Source organism: Glandiceps talaboti, chromosome 3 (genome assembly GCF_964340395.1).
Source record: "Glandiceps talaboti chromosome 3, keGlaTala1.1, whole genome shotgun sequence".
NCBI lineage: Eukaryota > Metazoa > Hemichordata > Enteropneusta > Spengelidae > Glandiceps > Glandiceps talaboti.
The window spans coordinates 15,457,710-15,485,250 of NC_135551.1; the positions used below are offsets into that span (position 1 = coordinate 15,457,710).

Below are 27,541 nucleotides of genomic sequence, written 5' to 3' on the forward strand. Positions count from 1 at the left end.
GGGATAACAAAAGTAAGTTAACGACGATGGAGAAGAAAGAAAGGGATAACGCAAGTTCGGCAAATTCAAGCGGAGATGAGGGCATCAGAATTAAACGAGAACGTGATCGCAGCAGTCCCAGGGACAAAGACGTGAAGCAGGAAGGGATGCCTATGTTGTTGAATATACCATCAGGTGTGTCGTCGCATGTGTCGAGAGAATCAGTACATAGCGATCAGTCTAACGGATCGAGTAACAATGAAAATTTACCAGAAAGGAGACAGAGCAGGAGAAAAAGGCCAAGGGTATGTAGATTTTAGTGTTCGTCTGTTACGTGCATTTTGTGAGATGAACAATGTTGTAACGGTTAGGGGGGACACATTGGTGTTGAGGTCAGCATTCCAGTGACGACGTGACTGACCAAACTCGTTGTTGTTGTCGTCAGAAGTTCACAGTGAACAAACACAGTAGTGCACTTTAATTTGAATGAATTTGAAACGTAAAAAGTCATTTATACCAGAGAGATATCGAAATATTGTTACACATGTATGTAACTGTTTCAAGAACTCCTCTACCTACACACGTGACTGACATGATACAATATCAATGTAGGCTAACATCCAATATGGAATTTTTGATTACAAATTCTTAAATAAGTTGGTTTTTTATTATTTCACATTTGCGTATATGTTTGTGATTTTCATATGTTCATTTTAGTCATTTCGACAAGATTATTACTCGGCCGATATTATCTCCCAGTATAGAGAATATTTGATACAATAAAATTAGAGCACACTGCACTACATTTTTATATTTTGTGAAGCTAAATAATAATATTCCAACAATTTGAGCAAGATTGTATCAATTTCAATGCTCAACCAGGAATAAAACTGACTTCTTCACCTATCCAGCGCATGCATATTATTAATGTTGGTATTTTATATGTACTGTCCTGTGTATTAATGTCATCATGTACATGGATATATTGACTCAATTAATCAGCTGACATGTTTATCATTTATGTTTATATTAATTTATTTCTATGTAGAGTGACATGGATGAGAATGGCTTGTTTAGAGATTGTACTCAAACACAGCAATATGCTTGTTGACCTGCTAAATTTTTATATTTTGTATGTATATTTAGCACCACTGTGAACAGCTGGCAGTGTTTTTAGAAATTAGAACTTACATTGTGTATAAAAGTTATTTGTGCATTAGCATTAGGAAATTATGCCTGCTATTGTTCGTAGCACTGAAGTACAAGTCTGTGTGGTGTACTTGTGTTTGTGCTTTGCATAAGGTCCATAAGATAGTGAATCATACTTTTTTGCAAATTTAATTTTAGTATTTGGACTTGAAAATTGAAGTAGTTTTGGTACAGACTTAGACCTGTAATGTCAAGTCCTAGATATACAACACTGATCTCCAAAAAAAAAAACCTTTAATATTCACCAGACTATCAAGGCAAAATAGTAAGTTGTTCACTTGAAAACAGTATTTTACAACTATTCAACTATTACTAATAGTATAGGGTTTCTTTGATGTTTCGACAAATTACCATGGCAACATGGAAAATTCATGCTTCTTATTTCGAAGTCACAACTTTATACAACTTGTTCTTTCAGACCCACTTTCAGACAAACTTACCTGGAACAGACACAAGAAACTTGGTGTCTCTACACACTAGACGTCCATATCATGTGAGCGTAATATTTTCAAAATGCAAATACATACAATTCATTTTTTTTTGTTAGCATCAGCTGGTTATGGTGTTTGTTTAATTTGGGGAAATTCATTGTGTGATGCCTTGATTATACATTTTTTTTTCTTCATATTATAGATGTAGCTCTTGTGTGCAATAATCAAAGTTACTTTATCAAGTCTAAAAAGCTATTTCTTGATTTCTCATTTTAGATGCACGGCTACAAATAGTACAAAACAGTTAAACTTAGTCTCAGTTTGTAGTTGTTTATATTTTGTCCATTCTAAACATAGTACCAAAATTATCTTTAACAACCATGTTGGTCAGATTGGTGATCAACTTCTAAACAAGGACATAGCGAAATTTAACTCAGGAAATAATGTAGTTATTTGAAAGAAGGAAAGTAGAAAGAATTTTCAGTTATCAAAAGCTATTATTGCTAGTACATGTACGTATGATTTTATGTAACTTGAGAGGTATACAGTATAGAGTGTATTAAGATAAATAATAGTATACCCTTGTATTGTATTCAGTCATAATAGTAGTACTGTGAGCACTGAATACAACTTCTTGTCTTTACGGATACTGTTTTTCAGTGAACAGCATGGCTAGACTACAGCATGGCAAAATAACTTAACAAGACACATGTATCATTGTATGGACTCCATAACAATAACAAAACAAGAAAATATATGCCATTCTCATCCATCTTGCATGTTAACCTTCTAAATTAAGGGATATAATACATGTAGCAACAAATGTATATGTAATAATATATAGTAGAATCAAAAGTGAACACAACTTACATGTATGTATACTAATTTTAATTACTACATGTATGTGTATGAAACAGTGAAATTCGAGTTTACATGTATACTTCTGCTTAGTATATATTACTTGATCATTGCCCTAGTGGCCTACTGTACTGTACATAGAAATGTTGACAACATGAATGCTGAAGTTTATATCAACAAGGTGAAGTCTGCCACCAATTAAAAAGTTACAAGTTGTGACAGTGGTCCCAAATATGTCATGGAGTTAGCCATTTATGCCATTTTGGACAAGAATATTAAAAGCTAATTTACATGATGTATGCAGATAAGCCTTAATGAGAGCATTGAGGGAGAAAACCAGGGTAGGAAACTAATCATAGTGAAAAAGTTCATGATAAGAAATATGATGAATCGAATGAGATTTCCTGTAGTTAGTAGGAGGGCAGTAAAAATGAAAAACATTGTGAAAGTTTGACCTTCAGGTCAAAATGAAATCAGCACAGAGAGTCCAAAATGTCAAGGTTATAATACACAATTATACTGTTAGTTGGCTCAGTGCCAAGATGTTGTGATGTCGTTGACATTACTGCATGAAGTACCTGCAAGATGAGACATTTACTTTAGGCTAATTTATACATGATCATAAACATTTCTATAAATATAAATTGAAAAGGACTGGCATGTATATGAGAGTTAGGGATGTTGACGATGAGACATTTAGGCTAATTTATACATGATCATAAACATTTCTATAAATATAAATTGAAAAGGACTGGCATGTATATGAGAGTTAGGGATGTAGACAACAAGAGTTAGGCACATTTGAAGATTGCAAAGAAACCAAACATGAAAATACATATGAATTGTACTAGTTGTTACTAGCTACATGTAAATGTCTTCCAACTTAACATGTGTAGTGACAAAGTTATACTGGAGTAGAATGTAGAATGTGCTTTAAATCAATGACCTACAAATGCAGCCTCTATCCTTTATTCCAAAAACCTTCTTTATTTTATGATCATAAGTGAATTTTCATGCAAAAAGTTACATTTTATTCCTAGTGTAATGTTGTGTGGTTTCTTCCACTGACCTAGATTCATTGTATTGTGACTAGTGAGGTGTTCAATTTTCTGTTCTCTGTTCCATGTTGTTTTGTTTTGTCGGCTGTGTGTAATAATTTGCATTTTGCTGAAATTGTATTTCATTACTCTTGCTCGCATGTCTTAAAAAGAGATCCCCTACTACAAATACACATTTTGATAGAAAGTAAGGCATATGTTATTTTTAAAAAAGCCCTCAAATGAATATATTACTATTTCCTAGTATATAGTATCGGTCAGTACATTACATTACAGTACCGTTCAGTACAACACAATGTAGTACAGCACAGTGTGCAGTATTACTGTTTTTGTTGAAAGGTTATTACTATAGTAAAGTAAGAAGATTTGAATGTGTTTGATTTTTAACTAGGGTGCACAATAATAATTGTGGTACATGTCACCTTGTGTATGTGAATTACAGTGAAATACAAAATTTTCATGCAGGAGTTATTTTCAGATGTTTGGCTGGTGTGTATGTTGCACAAAATTAAACTCCCAGTGAAAATACATTTTGCTCACATAAGTTACCATTCATACAATATATAGATTTATCCTACTAAATCAGTGCCCAGGCCTGTATCAAGTCACAAATATTGTCTTGCTAAATGAAGGAAAATATTGAGGAATAATATAACTATACCTCCTCCAGCATAATTTATGAAAAAATGAGCAAAATTAATGACAGTTTGGATCATTTTAACGCACACCTAGAGTACCACAAACCAATGACATACACGCATGTAGTCATCATGTTGTACAACCAGGATATACAACCCATATTTTTTGTTGGAACCTGGCTTATGTATGGTATTATAATGAATCTATCACACTTGCTGTGTCTGTTCAGGTGGAGTACAAAGAAATGGATGATAAACTAGCTAATTTATCTGAAGATGAGTATTTCTCTGAAGAGGAGAAAATGTCCAAACAACCACCTCCTCCCCCTGCACCCGAACCACCAAAACCTGTTGAGGAAGAGGAAGTAGAAAGTGAACCAGAAGAACCAACAGGTTTGTCATCTTACCACTGTTCTCCCTCAAGAATCATAATACAGTAAATTTACATATGAAAAGAATGTATTATTAATTATGTAAATAATATGTTTCTGCAGTTTCAAGAACTTTGGAACTTGACTAGTCTATACAGACCTACATGTATGGACAACCTTGGACACAGTCCTTAACTGTGTGCCCTCTTTATCAAAGACAAATATTTGTTTGTTCAATCTGATTAAAATCTAATCAAGGGGAAGGCTTGATTTGATTTATTTACCTTGTTTCACAGTGTACTGTGTTTGTCTTGTTTGTTGTTTACAAGGTATACATCAGGTGACCTCCTTCCTCCTTGGGGAATTCCGGTCAAAATGATAAAGCCTGGGTTTTCTTTTGAATCAGGGAAATGGGGAAAGCCAACTTTTAGCAGGTTACATCATGGACAAGAAATTTCTGTCTGTGAGTGCTGAAAGACATTGGATTAGAGGGCAAATGGTTGACATTGTTGTTGTTGTTGTTGTTGTTGTTGTTGTTGTTGTTGTTGTTGTTGTTGTTGTTCTGTGTTAGAGTGGTTTCCTATGTACACTGCAGGTTGCTGACATTGATTGGAAGAAGTGTGTTGCTGTTTTATTATCAAACATGTTAGAAGATAGGCACATTCAGCTGAATAAAATCAGTAAAAATTCTAATAAATGACCTCAATATATGTATCAATGTATAAATCATATCACGGCACCATTTACTCTTACATGTATGAAGGTGTGCCTAAAATCCCTTGATTGTGATATCTTAAAATCCACTTAATCCTATTGTTCACAATGTTTTTTATTTGAAATTAAGGTGTTGCTTGCATACATGTGTATGCTTGATCACCATTTGTGACTGGACACATGATGCCCTACATGTCCACTCGATGTTTAGTACTTTTGTACATGACTACTTGACTAACTTGTAGCAGCACTAGCACACACACAGGGGAGAGAGAGAGATATACAGGAATAGGGTATTAGAGCATCACATCTAGGTATCTTCCTGCTGTGATTTTTTTTTCAGACTAAGGGTATTAAAGTATAGAATCCTTACAACTAGTTGACAGATTAAATGATTATATAATTGCATAGAATCAATACAAATATTCATGGTCTGTTTAACAATAACAGCAAATTTGTATACTGTAAAACCTGGACATTTTTGCTTAAGGCTTATTTTTGCTAATTTCTCTAAAAAAAATATATACATATAGTAGCGAAAATATATTTTCGTACATGAACACAGTGTACCAGTCTGGTTATCGGTAAAAATTAGTCCTCTAGAACTAGCTGAAGACTGTAAAATCACAAAATTTTCAAATAGGGAAAAAATCTAGGTTATAGTATGTTCAGTAACTTTACCCTAACAAATTACTCTCAAAACAATGAGCAGTACTTCAAACTGACTCATAGAGTCTTGATTTATGATCTTTTTTCAGTATTTTTTTCACTGAAAATATTAAATCTATCAACTTGAATAATATGCAAGTCACAGTCAGTTTTAGTTGGTCATGCTTGGCTGAATGTGGCTGTCTGAAAACACATGTTAGTTACCACCATAGGTTTTATTTACAAGCAATGGAATAGAGACGGGAATCAAATTACTTCTGTAATGTGTAATAAAATGTGTGGTCTTTGAAGAATTTTTTCATTTGTACATCTAGTTGTCATGAACAATCATTTTTCTTCTCTTCTAATTTGCATGAAGCATACTTTGGTAAGTTGATGTAATTATCTACATGTATAAAACAAAGGGTATACAATGTTTTTTTGTTGTTGGTTTTTTTTTTTTGCAAATTGTGTGAAAATAAAATTAGTTGTTTTACAATTCGCAAATCCTTCAGCCCTCCCACATTGAATTTATACAAGGTAATGGCCTTATTATTTGTCCCACTGTTGCTTCTTCATTTTCAATTCTCGCTATCTGCAATACAATTCTATGCATCGCTAAGGAGTCAAATGGAACGCGGTCTCGCGACCGAGCTTGCATTTGTCGACACCTACACTTCCGGTCGCCTATGTCAATACACGTGAATGTCCTTCCAAACAGTTTAATTTGTAACAAATAAGATAAACGCAAGTTTTAAGCTCATATAATTATGAAGGTGGGAAATTTAAATATGTACAGTATCTTTCCAGAGCAAAATTACAAGAGATGTCTACAACTGAAAATGGGAAAGAAACATTCCTGTGTATTAGCATAGCCATCCGGAAGTGTAGTTGTCGACATTAGAACGCGTTGTCGCGCGACTTCGTTCCATTTGACTCCACAGTGATGTGTAGAATTGTATTGCAGGTAGCGAGAATTGATCTTGATAAAATCAACAGTTAATAAGTTAAAGTGGAGAGAGAAAGTTTCTTAGACTGTGAATGACAAGGCTCCAGTTTCATTCATGTTTTCTTTTCTTGATCTAAGAAAACTTCAACAGAATTTATACATCAATATGAATCCTGTTTTTCCCAACATTTATGTACAAAGAAATCCAAACCTTAACCTTTATCTTAACTGATGTACTCATAACATGCTTGGATACTAATATGTATCATTCTGTGTTGTTGTCAGTCCACTATTCTAGTTGAAGAGTGTCCAAATATACCATATTTTGGCTAATGTATTGGAAAAACAAATTGTATACATTAGTAATGAAATTTTAACTCGCTGAGTCAAAATATTTCTTGGAAGAGAATCTCAAATTTTTGCCAACATTTCGTCAGTGTATGAGTAAATGATGAGATGTCGGCAAAATTTGGAATTCGTTTCCAACAAAGATTTTGAGGCTGTGAGAAGAAATTTCATTACTAAAAGTACATGTATGAACCCAGAGTCTATGAGCATTCATTCTCAAATAATACAGTATAGTACAAATACTGTAGTCTGGCCATTAGGAGCACTAACAGAATCAGACTTTCAACCAGAATTGAGGACTGTAGTTAAATGAGGACTGTAGTTAAGTACTACACATATGTATATCATTAACACTTTATTACAGACTCCAGAGAACAAAAAAAATTAAAATCTCATCAAAAAAAACCTTCCAATTATCACATGAATTCAAAATACAAACAGCAAAATAGTATTGGGTAGTTGATAAAAAAGATATCAATGTATTTCAGCCAGTGTGGCTGTTCTTTGAATAAATATCATAATTTCCTTGTATTTCATGGCAAAAATTGGTTGCATTCTCAATCAGTGAAAACATTCTTTTCATGTCATTTCAGATCACAGAACTTTTAGACACTCACTATATCATATACGTGATTTAGCCATGTTTTGTTGATTGCTTCATGTATTACCGTGTGATTTTAGCCCTCAGTTTTCCTCATGTGGGGTGCACCTTTGATCTTGTTGACATACTACTACCTTTCAAAACATGACTGCAGGCTAGTTATGTGGAATATGGCATCATATTGGTGTCTAGTTGAGTGACATATACATGTACATGCATTAAACATAGGTGTTTATTTTCACCTTTCTAGTTGGTCTAGATGGGGCTGCTTTCTCTGCAAGACTGCCTGCAGATAAGATGACTTCACAGGAGGCTGCCTGTTTTCCAGATATAGTGCAAAGTCCACCACAAACTCAAAAGTTGTTTTTGTATATTAGGAACAGATTGGTAAGTTATAAGGAATATGTCATGGATATGTTATATTTGGCCTTAGGCTTTGTTGGCTCCAAAGTAAATTCTGAGTACCTGTAATATTTTTACATCTTGAATGAGATATGGTCAAAATAGAACAACCACTGTTATACCAGGGGAAAAATCTCATTTAGCAAGATGTGGAATAGTGTTTAGTAAATAACATATTTTTATGCCACCTGCAGCTTCAGTTTCATTATTGAATATCCGAAAATAGGTCTATTTCAAATTAAATCACTTCCTCGTACATTGAGCCATCTCCATCATGTGAAATGAAATATGATTCAAAATGTTGTTACTATGTACATAACAATGAATTTTTATAGGGTACGTATACTCGTATATTTGGGACTTGAAATACTGGGTTGTAACTGTAATTTTGATTGTTTCTGAGATTTATTGACAAGGGAATTGCAGTGATAACATGATAAAACAAGCCAAAAATATTGATTCGGTGAAAAATACCGTGACACATGTGCTAGTCTGTCAACACAACAAATCAGCATTTACAAGATTGGTAATAAGTGACATGATAGAAGTGAACATATTAAACAGTATGAACATGAATGAATGGAAATTTCATTTACAGCTCTATGTAATATGTATATTTACCACGGCTTCTTGTACCCAGTATACACTCCTGAATACAAAATATGTTGATCTATGTAATTTATAATTTATAAAGATTAAATATATTCTGTGATTTTCTTTTCTCAAGTTACAACTATGGTATGAAAACCCTAAAGTTCAGCTAACTTTTGAAAATGCATTACCTCAGATTGAAGCACCGTACAACAGTAAGTATCTGTATATATCATCCTTAGCTGAATTATCTTTCTTAGTTTGTATGTAATATTTTGTAAAACCATAAGTGTCGTGAATTTTTATCCATTTCATTTTTCTGTAATCCTTTAACATGGCACTATTTCTTGCTTGTAAGTCATTGTACACACATGGGAGTAGCTGTTTCTTTTTATGATAAAGTACTGTCATTTAAAGAGAGAGTTATGACTAACATTTTAGCTAATGGATGGTAGAGGACAAATGTACCTGTGAAGTGTGGCAGAGTACTGCAAAGCGTGACAGTTGGGGTGTGAGGGCATTGCTTTCCCTATTATGGGAGAGAACACTGCATATTACAAATACACTCAGTAGTTGCGTGTAGAATAGCTTTTCTTGACTTTCGCAATGTGCGGGTCAGTTTTTGATAAAGTATGCACATGTACTTGCTATTTCAAAGTCACTTTGAATTTATATTATAGTACAGCTCAATCATTGCTTGCTGACTGGGCCCACATTTGGTGAGCTTTGTTCTAACACTGAGCTGGTACTAACACCTAAGTATGTGGAAGGAAGTGAAAGGGTTAATTGTAACCTGCAGTAGCTTAGTGTTTGCTGCAGGCAGACACTTGACCTGGTAGCATATCACAGAAAGGAATTCTTAACCTGTACTACATGTATGTAGGATTGTTTCATCAAGCGTTTCCTTTTGACAAGCATGTATTTTATTGACAACAGGAGGGGACATAGGGGACAGGGGTAGGGGGTAAATATCATTCAAGCTTGTTTACTGTAATAAAATATTCATTTAGATTGTTGTACTCTTTTCAGACCCAAATCACATATCAATTTATTTCTCTTTTATTCCTAACATTGAACTCTAAGTCATCTTTGAATTGCTTCTCATCATTCTTCAGACAGTAAATTTATCCTCCAGTAAAATTTATCTTGTAGGTGATGGCCCACTGGTAATGCGTGTCCATGCATATTTGGAAAGACATGGTTACATCAGTTTTGGTGTACACAAAAGGTTAAAGCCCCTTCCAGGTAATACACAGTTTTAGTATTTAAATCCTATGTATGTGAGCAACTATTTCTCTGGTTCTTTATGATCTTAACTTTTTTCTTCAAATATTCTGATGTAACAAGGTATATAGAGTAGAATTAAAAGTTTTAAAAACTTTGGTGTTTAGTTACATGTTGTACTTATTTAAAGAAAATGCCAAAGCATTCTTTAGTTAAAATCAAAGGGAAAAAACCCTGATGGGACGCCATGCAAATTTTTAAAGTAAACTCAAAATGATGTTAGATTTTAGAATTGTAAATGGCCACTGAATACTGTGTGAGATTATAATGTGAAAGGTTGATGCTTTCCTGATTAATTCTGTCCAAGCAAAATATAATATGGGAACAGTTTGTTAGATATATTTACAGCACAAAATTTTTGTTAACCTCTCATCACGTTTTCTATGCTGTATGTCTTGATCCCCAGCTAAGAAGTTTGGCAAGGTGCTTGTGATAGGAGCAGGGATATCAGGCCTTGCTGCTGCCAGACAACTCCAAACATTTGGTATGGATGTCACAGTACTAGAAGCAAGAGTAAGTTAAACAAGTTGTTCACAGATGTTGTATTATTTTAACCTAAGTTTCCATAGGAATTGATGTTGAAAAGTAGAGAGGTCTGATTGTCAAAGACAATTATTTTCATTTGTTGTCAAGGAATATACAACTAACAAGATTATGCAAATGTCACAAGTTGTGAAAACTATCACTGACACTCTACATAGTACATGTATATGAAAGATATTGTATGCCATATACACTTACCATGTTACATGTATATCAACATTTAGACACATATTCTATACACTGTGTGCAACATACAAACCAGAAACACTCATTAAAGGAAGAGTCCAGTCAGTCTTATTTCTACCTTTAGTACATTATTTTGTATTGATTATTGCTATCAAATTACATTATGAATTGGGGTGATGGAATAGTACCACCAATACTTACCAAACTTTGAAGTCTCATAAACAAGCTCTACTGCACCTGACATGTGTTCAACAATTTTGAGCATTTCCTGCAATGGTTTAGGGGAAAACAGCTGTTGATGACATCACATTTAATACCACAATCTCTTTATGTTGACATTTTGTATTTGTGCATGTAGCGGTAGTAGATGTTTGATACGTGTAGTTGGTTTGACAATAGTTGAAAGACACAAGTATACAAGTATAAAAAGTGAGTGTGTTGTAAAGACCACTGACACGTTGTCGTTACTTGGTTTGTAGGACCGTGTAGGTGGTAGAGTAGCAACATTCCGGAAAAACAACTATGTTGCAGATCTTGGCGCTATGGTTGTCACTGGACTAGGTAAGATGATTGCTTGTTATATTACTGATTAAGAGTGAATAGAAGAATTTAATGTAAAGTGATGAATCATAGAAATGGAATTGTCGTACAAACTGAAACAAAGAATGTAGCACTTTAATGTGCACAACAGATTAAGGAAACTTACTAGGTTAAACTTTCCATTACATGTATGCACTTGTATTTCAAATGTCTGTCAGTGGTAGTACCAATGTGGGAAAAAAGTGGGGTTTAAATGAAATTCATGCATTTGCAAAAACATACCTATTTCAGTTGTCTAAGAATGTTATCAAAATTTATCATGAAATGTTGGGAAAGGATGATAAACTCCTTTCCCATTACACTGAACAATTCTGGCCAACACTTCTGACCAAAATCTTTAAAAGTGCCCCGGTGGCAAAACTGTACAATCTTTCATCTTTAGGGAGAACCAGAATATTATAAAACTTCAGATATCCATGATGTAGTCTTGTAACAAGACCTCAAATCTGCGCTCAGAAGGTTGCTGAGCAAAAGCAGAGATGACAATACCTCTGGTGAACTGTTTCAGCACCTTTGGTGCAATGCAACATTCAGTCACTTAATAACTAAAGAAGCCCAATGGTCTAGCTGTTAGACTGATACCTATGTTACTACTTGTGCAATTGCTACAGTATATGTTGTTTTGATAACAGGTGGCAACCCATTGACAATAATCAGTAAACAGGTCAACATGGAACTACACAAGATAAAACAAAAATGTCCACTGTATGAAAGTAATGGCAACACGGTAAGGCAATTAATCTCATGTCTCTTATTTATACATGTACAAGATAATCCTGTAACCTATTTTTCCACTTTTCCACTCAAAATTCTCCAAACAAATGGACATTTCTCAGAGTATAAAGTATTTTACAATGATGATCTGAATCTAGTCTGTAATGTAAGGTACGCCGCGATGGGGCGCCCTCACACATCGGCCAACCCCTCCGGTGAGAGGAGGCCGCTGAGGGCGGAACGTCACAACGTATTTTATAGTCTAATCTGAATCTAATCCTGCTGGAAATACCTCAGGAGTTCTAATTCTGTATCCTATTCAGACCTATCATCAACCACACTGTGATTAATGACAAGTTCATTCATATACATGTAATGTATATTTCCCATGAATGTAACTACTTCTCCTGTGTATACACGTAGAATGTCTGAAGCACATATTGACAAATGCAATTTTTTCATTTGGAAGAAATTAAGTGTTTTGAGTTTTGGTGAATACTTAAAGTCTAAAGAGCAACACATGTTCACATATGGTATAACCTATACTACTAGAACTATTTTTATGTGTAAATGATTTTCATAATGTTTTTTCTGCTATGATGCTTGATAAAGTGTAGAAAATTAGTAGTTTACATGTAAATATCAGTATTGTGATATTTAGAGGTGAGCTTTGTTTGTCTTGTTTTCCTATTCCTTCATAGATTATACCTGATATATTTCTTTGTATCAAAACTGTCCACTTTCCCCTGAACGTATCCCTTGGATACTGCATATCTTCTATTGTACTATAAACCAATGACCCAAACACCATGACCCAAACACCACCAGTGTTTTTGGTAAGGTATGGCAATCATCTGAAATGTCTGGTACAACTCACATGACATAACCAATCCATACCTTGTACCCTCAATTTTGTGTCAAAAACTCAACAAAAACTTGAGGAAGTCAGTTAGACTTGAGCTACTTACTGTCCTTAACAAAAACACTGACCACTCACACCCAGTACTTGTGATGTCTGTACATCTGTATGTAATAATGTTTTAAGATTTCTAGCTAGTTTGCATGTTATCGATTACTGTTTATGTAACTTTGCTGATAAGAAAGATGAGGTAGTGAGTGATCTATAATGTATACATGTAAAGTCAGAGTGAGATAGTGATGTTTAAACATGTTACAACTCTGGTAATCCAGCCATCAGTTTACTAAGATACTAGGCGCAAACTAAATCTACTGTTCTTCGATGTGGTAAATTATACGAGTGGGTGATAGCGGTTCCTCTTTTGTGTGATTCTAATCACCCTGTGATCAAGATAGTGTAAACATTGGAAGTACTAAAACAGTACACTGCAAGTTTATGGAACTCCATCAATAAAATTCTATGGATGCCTCCCTATTCTGAGAGTATAATAATTAAATCAACGTCCATGCAGTAGCTTATCACTGTTGTATCAAATTTTAGTTTGTGTCTATCTTTGTAAACTGAAGGCTCAATTACCAGAGTAATAGCGTATACAAAGTTTACCTGTAGTCAGGCTGTTGTTGTTAGTATTCTTGTATATGTACAGAGGCATAGTCACTGTGTAACTTTTGAATATTTTTTGAGTACCTCTTAAGATTTTGTTTCCTATATAGTATTTATATTATATAATATTTACACATATTTTGTAATTTGAGATTTATTATTTCAGTTCATGAAAATATAATTTTTCATCTTTTTGTTTTAGAACTTACAGAATAATCAAACATGTACAGTTGTAAGTTTTAACACTGAAACTTGGTTTGAAGTCATGTATACTAAGCAAGCAACAACACTATCAGAAATACAAAACTTGTATATCTCAAGTTTTGACTCAGAATTTGGAAAAGTGAATGAGTTTGTGTGTTTGGCCTGCTGTCATTCATATTTTAACGACTGCATGAACTAAATTACTACAGTAAATGTTCCTACATGTACACCAATGTTCTTAATATGTACTGTATCTCAGAATGAAACATATCAGATTGATTTTCAGTCCAAGCCCTGGATAATAATTGTCTTACTATCACAATCAACACATTTTTACCACTTTTTTGATGTCAGTTTTGTGGTCAAATTCTGAGTGTAGTAAATGGAAATCAGTAGAAGATTTTGTCTCAAACATTTGTAAAGGTGTTTTAGGTAACCCCTGTCAGTAATGAAAGTACATCGTTATAGTACAAATACAGAACATGTTTGCTTACAAGTTCTACGGATGTTGTCTTGTTCAAATCAAACTATTTGCCAAATTCAGTATCAAAATCATGCTATAGGATGTGCTGTGCCATATGTCCATAGCCATGTTTGCGTTACAACTTTTAGAGACAGTGTTAATACAGCTCAAATGGACAATGTGAAAATGAAGGGGAGTATTTTGTAGCAGTGGTACTCCTGCCTAAATTTGTGAAATTGCCTGACTATTCTGCGCTGGTCCATATTTGTGACTGCTATTTTTTAATTAGTTATCAGTGTTACATTGTACATTATATTATACCACGTTACCAGATGTTATGTACAGACGAACACAGAGCAAGAGCATTTTATCAACACAAGTATTAGATGCTACTTTGTACTTCTCTTCTAGATTCACTTGTGAGTAGGAACATAGTGTACATGTACACAAGTATTGAACACTGCTGCTTCTCTGGATCAACTTCCATGAGTGTAAAACATAGCTAATATGATGTAATGTACCTGTATATGTATGTGAGGTATCACACTATCTGAGTACATGTATAGTACCTAAATTAAGAACATTGGTTGTTTATGGTCATTGCATTTCATTCTCAAGCAATGTTTGCCATGTACCTACTACTACTATTAATTGGCCTGCCCGTTGCTTGTTTAGTATATCTCCAATGAACTTTAACCTTTATTGATTGATAATCACATGACTGTGTTGTTGTTTGTATTTCATGTAAATTGCTGTTTCTGCTGTTCTATTCATCTAATACCTGTAACTTGCTGTTGGACAACATTGAAGAGTGGCCTAAGTGTTCTAGTATGTATCCACTTTATATCATGTACATATTTTCACATTACACTCCAATTATATAACACTGGCACTCTTTCTGTATATTTTATATATAAGTCGTATGACAGAAATCTGTAGATATTCATACTAACAAATATCATCTTTATTTCCAGATTTCAATAATACTAATATTCATGGTGTTTTCACATGTACATACATATCATTTCATTGTAATGTTGTCTGGACTTTCCACTGTATTCTCAAAAATATATGTTAGACAGCTGGATAGTTACTATGCACACACATAACAAAACAACATCTTTGTGCTAAGTTTGTCTAATAATCATGTCTTGTTCATAAGTATATGTAGATACAAAATGTACAAACTCTATACTGGAATTGAAGTCAAATATAGAACCATTTAGATTACAGGAAGTAAATAGATTTGATGAACAATATCTAGGCTGTTCTTTTATAAAGAGATCATGAGCTCTTAACTTTGTTAGTTTCCCAGAATGCCTCAAATTTCCCAGAATGCCTCACCCAGTGTACAGAAGGCATATTGTAAGCTAGGTTTTAATAGGAAGGTCGCATGATTTGTAAAAAAAAAATTGTAAAAACTACTTGTCTGGGTCCCTAGGCATAAAAAAATAGCGGCTAGACATAGTCAGCCTGCCATTGTAAAGTTTGTTCCCCTTATGATCTGATAGTTCCACCCTTCTTCTCCTATATTCTGAATATCCCTAGGTCTGATATGTCGCAATTTTGCAGGAAACAGTGAAATATTCTGCAGTATTAGAAACATGATTATTCATTTAGGAAAGTGGGTTGTAGTACAGCTGGTGAAACATACGTATAAATGTATTTTAAAGAGCTCTATCTAGGCAACGCTTTTGAATGGAAGGAATAGAATCTTTGATAACAAATATTGAATATTCAGTTCTTAAGAGAATTGCAAAAAAGTTCAAAAAGACATTTAAGTTTCCTATGTTAGGCCAAAAAAAAAAATATGTCTGGTTCTGGTCAGCGCGCGCGTGCCCTGAATACCCCCGCGTCGATCCTTTTTTTCCGATAATTTTTGCTTTCCCGTTCCTTATTTACAATTCCCCGTCGATCAACACTGTATGCAAGGCTAGCGGAAAAAATTTAACTCGTGTGATGGCGCACTTCTATTTGGTAACGGGTACCCTTTTCTTCTAGTACTGTTGCATACCCATAATCCCCCGTACGATATGTGTACGTAATATGTACGATGAGCGTGGTTGATGGCAATCACGGGAAATAGTGTGTTCACTGTGCTAGGTGGTAAACCGCTCACATGTTTCGAAAATGTCAGAAGTTTGAGTACGTCGTGAGCAATCGAAATGTTGATATCAATTCAGCTGACTTTCGAGGTGTTCTTAGTTCTGGTGATCGTTTCGTTCTGCCTTCTGAATACAAAGATTTTCCTGTAGCGTAAGCAGTTAGCTCTGGATGTATGCGCTACGATGTTCGACACGTCTTTCCATCTGCGATGAGTTGGAAAGACGTGTCAAACATCGTACCGTATACAGACTGCGTATCAGACTGATGATGGACGGTGCTCGAAAGAAAACACTGCCTCCTCTACGTCCGTTGGACAGACCTATTTCTCGTTATTTAACGTTGCAAGTTGCACAATGACATTATACAGTGGTTGCAAGGCAAGACTCATTATCTTGGATGGGATTATAACTGCAAATCGGGATTATAACTGCAAATCACTGGGCGATAAGATAAATTTGTAAATGTGACTAGTGATGCCCTGATGGATGATTGATCCGCATCGTATAAAACTTGCCATACAACAGTGCCAACTTCCAGAGTTGTATGACATCTTCCGAGAGCATGTAAAGTGTCAAAAATGTGTATTTACTAATTTGCCAAAAAAAAAAAAAATTAGGAAAAAAAAAAAAAAAACGCGCGTCGTCGCACCACTTTAGAAAGTTTACCCTGACCAGAACCAGATTTTTATTTTTTTTTGGCCTTATATTGTAAACCTAGACGCAAACTGTACACTTTCTTGTTGTCTGTGTTCTTGACTTTCATCTTTTCTCTGTTGTCATTAATAGTGATGTCATCAAATGTAGTGTATTAGTATAATTTAATATTACCAAAATCAAGCTATAGGCAAACTGAGATAGACACTAATAAAACATGTTGATATATGAAAGCTCTCCATTGACATTGATGTAATTACACTCACAGTAGAGTGATGTCTGTGATAGCATGTTTTCCTCCTGTGGTCACACACTCAACTCCATATTTAGTGTTTATACTGCTAGTTTTGTATCTCCATAACAGCCTGCTTTCATCCCTTAACATAACCTAACACAGTCAATAGTTTTAGTTTGTGTCTATCTTAGTTTGCCTGTAGTGTGATTTTAGTAGTAGTAGTAGTAGTAGTAGTAGTAGTAGTAGTAGTAGTAGTAGTAGTAGTAGTAGTAGTAGTGGTGGTAGTAGTAGTAGTAGTAGTAGTAGTAGTAGTAGTAATAGTAATAGTGGTGGTGGTGGTAGTAGTGGCAGTAGTAGTAGTAGTAGTAGTAGTAGTAGTAGTAGTAGTAGTAGTAGTAGTAGTAGTAGTAGTAGTAGTAGTAGCAGCAACAGCAGTAGTATTTTTTTTAATGACTATTTTAGTCAAATCATTTCATAAAGTCTTGGTGGTGGTTGATAGTAAATAACAGTTTGGTATGGTATTTATAATTTTCATATGTAATTGGTATATGTTTTGTAGTATTTTTGCCCTTTTAGTGTTATATCATTTCACTCTTTTTATGTTATTTTGTCTACACATACGATCCTTTATGCAGATTGTTTGAATGCTTGCACACTTTCTTTGTTGATTTACAATAGGTTCAGGAACACCATATGGTGCACAGTTATTAAGTTGCAGGCTTTGTGTGTCTGCCACAAGAAATTTGGTTAATTACTATAAACACAGTGTGGAGAATATCATGCACAAACACACACACACACACACACACACACACACACACACACACACACACACATACATACATACATACATACATACATACACACACACATACACACATACATACATACATACATACATACATACATACATACACACACACACACACACACACATACATACATACATACATACATACATACATACATACATACATACATACATACATACATACATACATGTACTTACATACCTATTACACACACACACACACACACCATCACAAGTTGGTGTGACAGACACACAAATCTACAACTTTAAAGTGGCTTATCAGTTGTCAAGGATGTTCTTGAATCTGCAGTGAACATTTCTTAATAAGTGTAGCACAATCACAACACACTCTATTTACCATCTATCTTATACACAGTAATGGGTGTTTGGTGTAAAGGGTACATTATTTATATAGCTTTCTCATCTATTTCTCTCAACCTTTCAACTATGAACTTTATAACACAATTCTGTCGCAGAAACAAGTTCTGCATACTGATGATTGATACACACAAAACAGCCATATGTGCCATGTATGTTTATGTAATAATGTATAACTACCTGTATATATATATGGTGTGATAGTGATATTATTAGAGCCATGAGATCAGTACATACCAAAGTTCAAGGTTTTTTCATAGTAGTAAGTCTTTCGGGCAATCACCAGTGTTAGTCTAGGACCATGTTTATTTCAGGATTTCAGTTCTTTACATTCAGCCCCATGAGAATCAAAGGTGACAATTATACAAAAATGTACCTATTATTTTCAGTCACTGATCTGTATCTTGATACCACTGTACATTCCCAATTCCTAATGCTTCCCTAGTCAGCTCTAACAAGTCCTGTCATATTCCCTATGTAATTAATCCACTCCCATAATATATTGGCCGTTTTTCTCAAAGTTATGTAAACTTCAGCTTGTGACACAGGACATAGCCAGTGTTCCCGTCAGACAGAGTTCATCTTTTGAGTTACCACAGTTTTTGTCTCTCTAAAATTTCAGATTTCAGAGAATCCCAGAGAATCCCAGACACCTGGCACCCACACTAAATACTATGTCCCAATTTTTCCCAAGTACCGGTACACTGTAATTTAAATGGCTATGTTTCAATCCCAGGGCAATTGAATTTAGTGTTATCTCACCACAGCAGTCATACAAGGATAAGATACGACCATTCTTTTGTACTGGACCAACTTTTTGTGTAGCTTTGCCAAACACCAACTTTCCCGTTTTAATCATCGTCTGAAGTATGCCTTTAATAGGTTTAATCTGGTTGCCACCTTTTCTCAAATTAGAAAAAAGAACAATGTGAAGGTATACTTACTGACTCTCTGTCTAGAAAACCAGCTCTTTGACAAAATCTACATACAAACATGTCAGTATGTCCTCTGGTAAAAGACAACATTTTGCTAAAACTGAGTTTTCTTGCAAATCACCTCATTTAAAAAAAAAAAAAAAACTATTTATATATAAACCATCCAACAGACATTGCCCAATACCACTTTAGGAGGGAATGTTTTGTGTTAGGATAATAGGGATAAGAGAAGACTTAATTGGTGTTTCATACATAATTGGTGTGTGTATCAATCAATGGTGTGTTCAATTGACTTGGAGAATACACTGAATGTCATACCGGTTGTCATGTTACAGGTACCCAAGGAGAAAGATGAAATGGTGGAGAGAGAATTTAACAGGTTACTGGAAGCTACATCATTTCTCTCACATCAAATGGACTTTAATTACATGCAAACAAAACCAGTGTCTCTTGGCCAGGCATTGGAATTAGTCATAAAGTAAGTAGGCCTCAATCTTTTAATGTTTCACTGGACTTCAGCTGTGAAATACTTGGAGATGACATTTGTTAAAGGAAGCTAAAACTTATCATTGACCCTGCGTCCAATCCAAATCTTGCTACTGACTAAATAGCACTCTGGTGGCCAAACTCTGTAATCTTTTGTTTTTCAAGTACAAATGTAAACACAAATGCTTATATTTTAGTACAGGTCAAGAGATATTTAGCTATCTTTGGACTAGCATTAGGCTCATGTTAGTCTCACATTTTTATCTGTGTGTGTTTGTATGTATGAATATTTGTTTGTTTTTTTCTGTTGCAGACTTCAAGAAAAGCAGGTGAAAGAACAGAAATGTAAACATGTTAGAAGAATTATTGAGTTACAAGAAGAAATGAAAACCATTCAGAACAAGGTAGGTCAAGGGACATGTTAATACTGTCTATTTCAGTATGTGTATGTACCGGTGTGTATGTGTATGTACCTGTGTATATGTATGTGTGTGTATATGTGTATGTACATGTGTATATGTATGTGTATGTACCTGTGTATATATGTGTATGTATATGTGTATATGTGTATGTACATGTGTATATGTGTATGTATATGTGTATATATGTGTATGTACCTGTGTATATATGTGTATGTACCTGTGTATATGTGTATGTACCTGTGTATATGTGTATGTACCTGTGTATATGTGTATGTACCTGTGTATATGTGTATGTACCTGTGTATATGTGTATGTACCTGTGTATATTCATTCATTCATTCATTCATTTTATTGCCAATTTTTAAAGTAAGTTACAATTACAAAATGACAGGAAATAAATAAACAGATTGGCAATTTGGAGTCAAAAAAATAGCTTTTCGCTAATCAAGTTTGGCTCCACCTCAGAGTTCATATGCATCAATAACAATAAGGGCTACACAGAACTAGAATAAAAAATATAATGGGAGAAAATTTCAAAAACGAGCTAACAATGCAAGAATATGTATTATATTCACTAGTTTAAATTTCGTCAAGTAGATACTCTTTAAAAGCTTTCCTGAACAGATGTTTTGATGTGAGACATTTCATTTCTGTTGGCAAACTGTTCCACAATTTTGTGCCTGAAAACCTGATGGAAAATTGACCGGCAGCTGTGCGTATTTTCGGAATTGCCAAATTTCGCCTAAGTTTAAATCTTGTATCTCGGCTATGATCGATCTCCTGGAAATAATCGCTTAAATCATGAGGAAGGTTCTTATTATACAAATCAAAAATAAAATTTCCTATACCAAGTTTATGAAGTTTATAAATATTAAGAAGACCCAGCTTTTTAAATAAAGGAGAAGACGAGTCTCTGAACCCAGAGTAAGTCATACATCGCACACACATTTTCTGGATATACATAACTGGCTGTGTATGTACCTGTGTATATGTGTATGTACATGTGTATATGTGTATGTACCTGTGTATATGTGTATGTACCTGTGTATATATGTATGTACATGTGTATATGTGTATGTACCTGTGTATATGTGTATGTACATGTGTATATGTGTATGTACCTGTGTATATGTGTGTATATGTGTATGTACCTGTGTATATATGTATGTACATGTGTATATGTGTATGTACCTGTGTATATGTGTGTATATGTGTATGTACCTGTGTATATGTGTATGTACATGTGTATATGTGTATGTACCTGTGTATATGTGTATGTACCTGTGTGTGTATATGTGTATGTTTGTGTGTGTGTGTGTGTTTATGTATGTGTGTAAAAGTGTATGTATGTGTGGGTGTATATATGTATATCTACATATGTATATGTGTATGTACATGTAATGTGTGTGTATGTATGTCTACATATGTATATGTGTATGTACATGTAATGTGTGTGTATGTATGTATATATATATATGTGTATGTCAACATTATTTGTTCACATATGTTATTTGTATATATATGTACGTCATGTATTGTTTTGTGAAAACATTTTCAACGTTGTCAAATTGTGGAATTTGGAATTTCCAATGATGAGTTTCTGAATACTAATTTTCATTGGCATCAGATGTACATGTATGTGATTTTTGGTGGAAGGAGATAGATAGTACAAGTGTATCAGGGTTCCATTTCTTAAATATTCTGTTGCAACCAAAGTTATAACAAGTTTGGTAAATCCTTGATCAATCTCTACAGCTTGTCGGTCTGAAAGACAGCATCTTAATGCTCCAAAAGCAATACAAAGAAGCCAGTGAAGTGAAGACACCAAGAGACATCACATCAGAGTTTGTTGTCAAAGCTAAACAGAGAGATTTACAGCAAGCAATCAAAGTAAGTTGTAAGCTCTATTTCAGGTATTGAGAGTTAGAGTGACAGTGCAGTTGTTTTGGACAACCTAAGGCAGACACAAACTTAAACTGTTAGTGGTGTGTATGGGAGATTACAGGAATGAGTTATATCAGTTATGTCAATTTTATCACCTTGTTATCAAGATAGTGCAAACACTTGAACTTGAAGCCCCCCCCCCCCCCACCCCATATATTATTACTTATTAATCTTTCACATACAGACTCAATTTCAGTGCCCAAACATTGTTCATTGTTCTTGAACCTGTTGAAATGTTATTGATATGTCCAAAGGAATAAGAGTAAGAGTAACTGAAAGTGTATTGGAATACGAAACAAATATCCCCACCATCAGTACTGACATTAATGTGTTTTCATTCCAATTTCTGTGTACAGGACTATGAAGAACATAAAGAAAAATTAAAAGAATCAGAAGAGAAAGTTACAGAACTTGAAAACAATCCACCAAGGTGAGATTACAATCAAAATATGTTCTTTGTATCGTGTACACTGTGGTTTGTCTTGTCCCTAGCAAAACAATGACCTTGAAAGTGAGCAGTATAGAACAATATGTTATCAAAAGTTTGGCATGGGAATGAGGGAGAGATTTGCATTATAATGGACCACTTGTGTTCAGGGGTTCCTTAACCATATGTGTAAGCAAACAGTAAGTACCCAGCCGTACAGTGTATGGTTAGACCAGTGTAGGGCAATGGTATATAACTAGCATATCATTCCCTAACAACTTACCACTTAATTCTGTCTCTTAGATGCACTTGTTTGGGTTTCTTTTTTGAGTACATGTGATAGATCTTTGTGTAGGGACTGTGTTTTCTACAACTTTTGCACACTTTAAGTGCAGGTGTGCTTAGTTTGAAAAAAAAAAGTGTAAAGGAAGAACTTGACTGGCAAATTCTCTATCAGTTCTGATAATGTGATGTAAAGTGTTTTTTGTGTCCTTTCTCGACAGCGATGTTTACCTGTCTTCAAGAGATAGACAAATCTTAGACTGGCACTTTGCTAATTTAGAGTTTGCCAACGCCACACCACTATCAACACTGTCACTTAAACATTGGGACCAAGACGATGATTTTGAATTCTCAGGACATCATTTGACAGTTCGTAATGGTTACTCTTGTGTACCAGTTGCACTGTCAGAGGGACTAGACATCAAACTCTACACAGCTGTAAGACAAATCAGGTACAGCCATTCAGGTAAGGTTTCATTATTTACTCATTTTATATGTTTGTAAATATGTCATAATATGATATATACACATGTTATATATGCATACCTTTAGGGGGAAAAAATTGTGTGGTTCTGATAACCGCTAATTTCAAAGGAATGTGTGTAGGTAGGTAGGATTTTTTTTTTTTTATCTTTGAGAATCTGTTCAAATGTTCTCTTCATATTTACAGAGGTCAACAGATTTCTCATCAATATAATCACACTTTCTATACTATTCACAGAAGACATCATGTGATAAGCTGTATTCCACCATGTTTTTTTGATTACACAAGGCAATGATGTCTTCAAATCTCACTATTTCTCACGCAACTTTTCAATTTTTTTTTTTTAAAAATTGAATTACTTAAAAAAAGGTTAGGGTGGCAGTAAAAATCTAGGTTGGGTCGGGTTACCGGAACCAAACAACTTTTTTTTTTTGACCTTGTGAGAAAGCAACTGTGAAAGACTTAGATTCAGGTCTGATGTCATCACTTACTTTAAAGTATAGGTTAGAGCTCAGTAAGAGAGAGACCTTCATGGATGAGTTTGGATGGATGGAATTCAGCAGAGCCAAACTCTCTTATCGAAGTCTAACTGACTTAGAAGTCAGCCATTAGTTAGTATCAGTGTTTCAATCCTTCAAAGGGTGTTTTAAATAAAATTGGAAGTTCACAAGCTGAGCATATATGATATTGAAAGATACTTGCAGTATTTTATTTACTGAATTACATTTTTAACCACTACTTGAAATTGACTGACTACAAACCTGATATAAGAATGATTCAATGATGTAATCTTTTGTATGTATGAAAAAATGTCAAGGATATATCCTTACTACTATGCAGTCAATTATTCTAACAATGCCAGAAGATGATTGGAATGTTATAGATAGTCTGGATGCCAACGTGGTATCGAATCATCTCAAAGAGAGATCTTGGGATTTGATTAAGGATAATATGAGATGTCATAGAAGACATGTGTCGACATTAAAAAATGGCAAAAATCTCATTAACAAAGCTACATTCTATCGGCTGTCTAGACAAAAATCTTACCAACAGCATTTTGTCAATCGTCTGGCAAGACAAACATCTTTACTGATATTGTTACACTTTCTTTGTGTGGGCTACCATTATCTTAGGAGATCAACTCCAAATTCATATGTCTCTGCCTGGTAAACCTAAGGTTTGGCATGTTCTTTGATATTTTTGAGACAGTCAATTGACTAAACTGTATCAATTGTAGTTCAGTTCTTGTCGTGCCAGACGATAACATGTGGAAATATTAATTAGATTTTTTGTCGAGCCAGACGAGAACGTTTACAACATCAAAGCACAGGTATAGCCAGATAAAACCTGTGGCAATGTTAGTGAGATTTTTGTTGAACCAGGCAACGTTTTGTTTCAGGGTTTGTGATTTTCATCATATTATACTATAATAGTTTAATCTAGGTGTCATGCGAGTATTTTCACTTGAGTAAAAACTGAAAAACTCAGCTTTTATGTCAGTATTTTCACTTGAGTAAAAAAACTGATAAACTCTGCTTGTGCCACTCTATATCAATCTTTTTTTAAAGTGGAAATATACTGTAATGATATCAACAGTCTGATCTTATCAGCCGGAAAGGGAGATTAGACAGCGCCATCAACGACTGATCTGTCAGTCTAAAAGTGGAAGCTGGATGCTTTAAGAAAGAAAATTTATGTTTATCTTTGCAGGTGTTGAAGTAGTGACTACCAATACTAAATCTCAGGGTGGTAACTATACTTACAAAGCTGATGCTGTCCTAGTGACGTTACCACTAGGAGTCTTGAAACAGTCACCACCAGCTGTTACTTTTGTACCACCATTACCTGATTGGAAGATGGCTGCCATACAAAGATTAGGATTTGGCAATCTCAACAAAGTGAGTTGTAACCTCATTTAAAATTATCCAGATATAAACCTCGTGTGTAAAAAGTGCCCTCTATTGACAAAATTAGAAGTTTCCTTTGTCTTAGAAAACTTGACATTGACTTTGCAATCATGCCCTCTAGTGGCAGTAGTGAATGCTTACTTTGTTTTTGTAATATGTCCTATATCATTTGGTTTGTACTGTCAGTTTACATTTGATGTATACTGGTGCAGCTGGCAAAGGCAACACAACTTACGTAGTACCAACCCAATAGATATACATATAATCATCTTAATTGGACCATCTAATAAACATGTTTACTCTTCAATTTTTTATATGATAATAAATGCAATCATTTTAGATTCATCGTGAATACACCATTGGCTATGTCATGCGAGTGTCTTTGTTAATAGTGAAAGTTTAACTTCTCCAGGCGTTTGTAAATATAATATATTCCCTTCCAAAATATAGTAAGTAATGTATATTTGAACAATGAAATTTCATGAGATTTTATCCTACCTGTTACCAGATTCATAACAGTGAAATATATCAACAGTTATGACTTACTGAGGCTTGTTCTTTCTTTCCAGGTTGTCTTATGTTTTGATAGAATATTCTGGGATCAGACTGTTAATTTATTTGGTCATGTTGGCAGTACTACAGCCAGTAGAGGGGAATTGTTCTTGTTCTGGAACCTGTACAGAGCTCCCGTACTCATAGCACTGGTGGCTGGAGAAGCTGCCCAGATCATGGAGAATGTCAGCGATGATGTCATCGTTGGTAGAACGTTAGCTGTACTCAAGGGAATCTTTGGCAATAATGCTGTCCCACAGGTAAAGTACATGTATTCAGGTGAACAGTGAAAATTTGATGAAAAGCCTAGTCAAACTTATTATATTTCTATCTTTCGAATACTTATATTTGATTACTGCCATCAACTTTAAATATGATTTTGAGTGATAAAATAGCACCTTTGTAATTTACTCAACTTTGAAATCTTGTATAGAAGTCTTATAGAACCTGACCAAATTCAGTCATTTTGGGGATTTCCTGCAGATATTTACTGGAAAAAACCTGTTATGATGACAGCATTTTTAACCCTAATGCCTCTGTCGATATCTAGACAGTCATTAACCTTAAATTTTGAAATAGTCTGCTTTGATAAAAGGAGGGTAAACCATTGTACATTCTCTGCCACTGAGGTCAACATGGCTTGGTGAGAAGATGGGGGATGTAGTTAGAAAAGTAAATTGGCCAAAACCTGTTAATTCTATAATGTCAGTAAAATTATGTATACTTGTCTATCTAGTTAATTGTCAAAATCTGTTTTCTAGGCACCAAAACTATTTTCCTGATCAAACAGGTAAACCAACCATGTGTACATTCATTGTCATACAAAAGATACAATTTTAGTTCTGTATTCGTTGCAGCCCAAAGAAACTGTTGTTACTCGGTGGAGAGCAGATCCTTGGTCCCGGGGGTCTTACTCCTATGTTGCTGCAGGCTCCTCAGGCAATGACTATGACTTACTAGCAATACCAGTTACCCCAGCACCAGTTGTACCAGGAGCAATGCCCCAACCCAATAACCTACCTAGGGTCTTTTTCGCTGGTGAACACACAATAAGAAACTATCCTGCTACAGTTCATGGAGCCCTCCTCAGTGGTCTCAGAGAGGCAGGACGAATTGCTGACCAATTCCTCGGACCCCCATATGCAGTGCCTAGACAGACACCCCCTGTAGCACATCAGTGAGCCTTTGGAGCTTACTTGATGATGTCAACATCCAGTGGACCAAAAAAGTTTCATTGCGCATTGTTTATAGTGTATGATACATACTGTTTCAATATCACACAACTGGTACTGCAAAGTAGACAAATTACAAAACCAACAACAGAGAGAGAGACTCTCCTAAGCAGAATTAGTCAAGCAGTGTTTGGGATCTTACAGGGAAATTTACTATGTTAGATAAAAACTTGGATGTTAAAATGAAATAATGAAAATCACTCGGAACTTCGGCAGACCTCATGTGTTGGCCTTCCTTGGCTGCTTTGTTGTTTGGCAACTTTCAGTAAAAGTGTTGTCAACTGTTTCCACTGTTATTGTATACATTTACAACAAGTAACACTGAAGTAAAGCACTTTCTGTATGTGCTACACTCATTTATAACATTCATATCA

At 34.7% G+C, this 27,541-nt stretch overlaps 1 protein-coding gene across 1 annotated transcript; it reads left to right on the forward strand.

Annotated features, from left to right (window-relative positions):
• The first annotated feature begins 8 nt into the window (after positions 1 to 8).
• Positions 9 to 27,541, forward strand: LOC144453918 (lysine-specific histone demethylase 1A-like). Its single transcript, XM_078145275.1, has 16 exons — positions 9 to 284; positions 4,404 to 4,566; positions 8,055 to 8,191; positions 8,934 to 9,012; positions 9,950 to 10,042; positions 10,488 to 10,594; positions 11,290 to 11,371; positions 12,043 to 12,137; positions 19,767 to 19,909; positions 20,231 to 20,321; positions 22,095 to 22,229; positions 22,640 to 22,713; positions 23,214 to 23,458; positions 25,187 to 25,374; positions 25,953 to 26,195; positions 26,793 to 27,541. The coding sequence occupies exons 1-16, from the start codon at positions 27 to 29 to the stop codon at positions 27,114 to 27,116; spliced, it is 2,457 nt and encodes an 818-aa protein (XP_078001401.1). The 5' UTR covers positions 9 to 26; the 3' UTR covers positions 27,117 to 27,541.

Coding starts and splice junctions, on each gene's coding strand:
- LOC144453918 (XM_078145275.1), top strand. CDS start 27: ATGGAGAAGAAAGAAAGGGATAACGCAAGTTCGGCAAATTCAAGCGGA. Junction 12,138..19,766: donor ATGAAAGTAATGGCAACACG/GTAAGGCAATTA, acceptor GTCATGTTACAG/GTACCCAAGGAGAAAGATGA. Junction 23,459..25,186: donor AATCAGGTACAGCCATTCAG/GTAAGGTTTCAT, acceptor TTATCTTTGCAG/GTGTTGAAGTAGTGACTACC.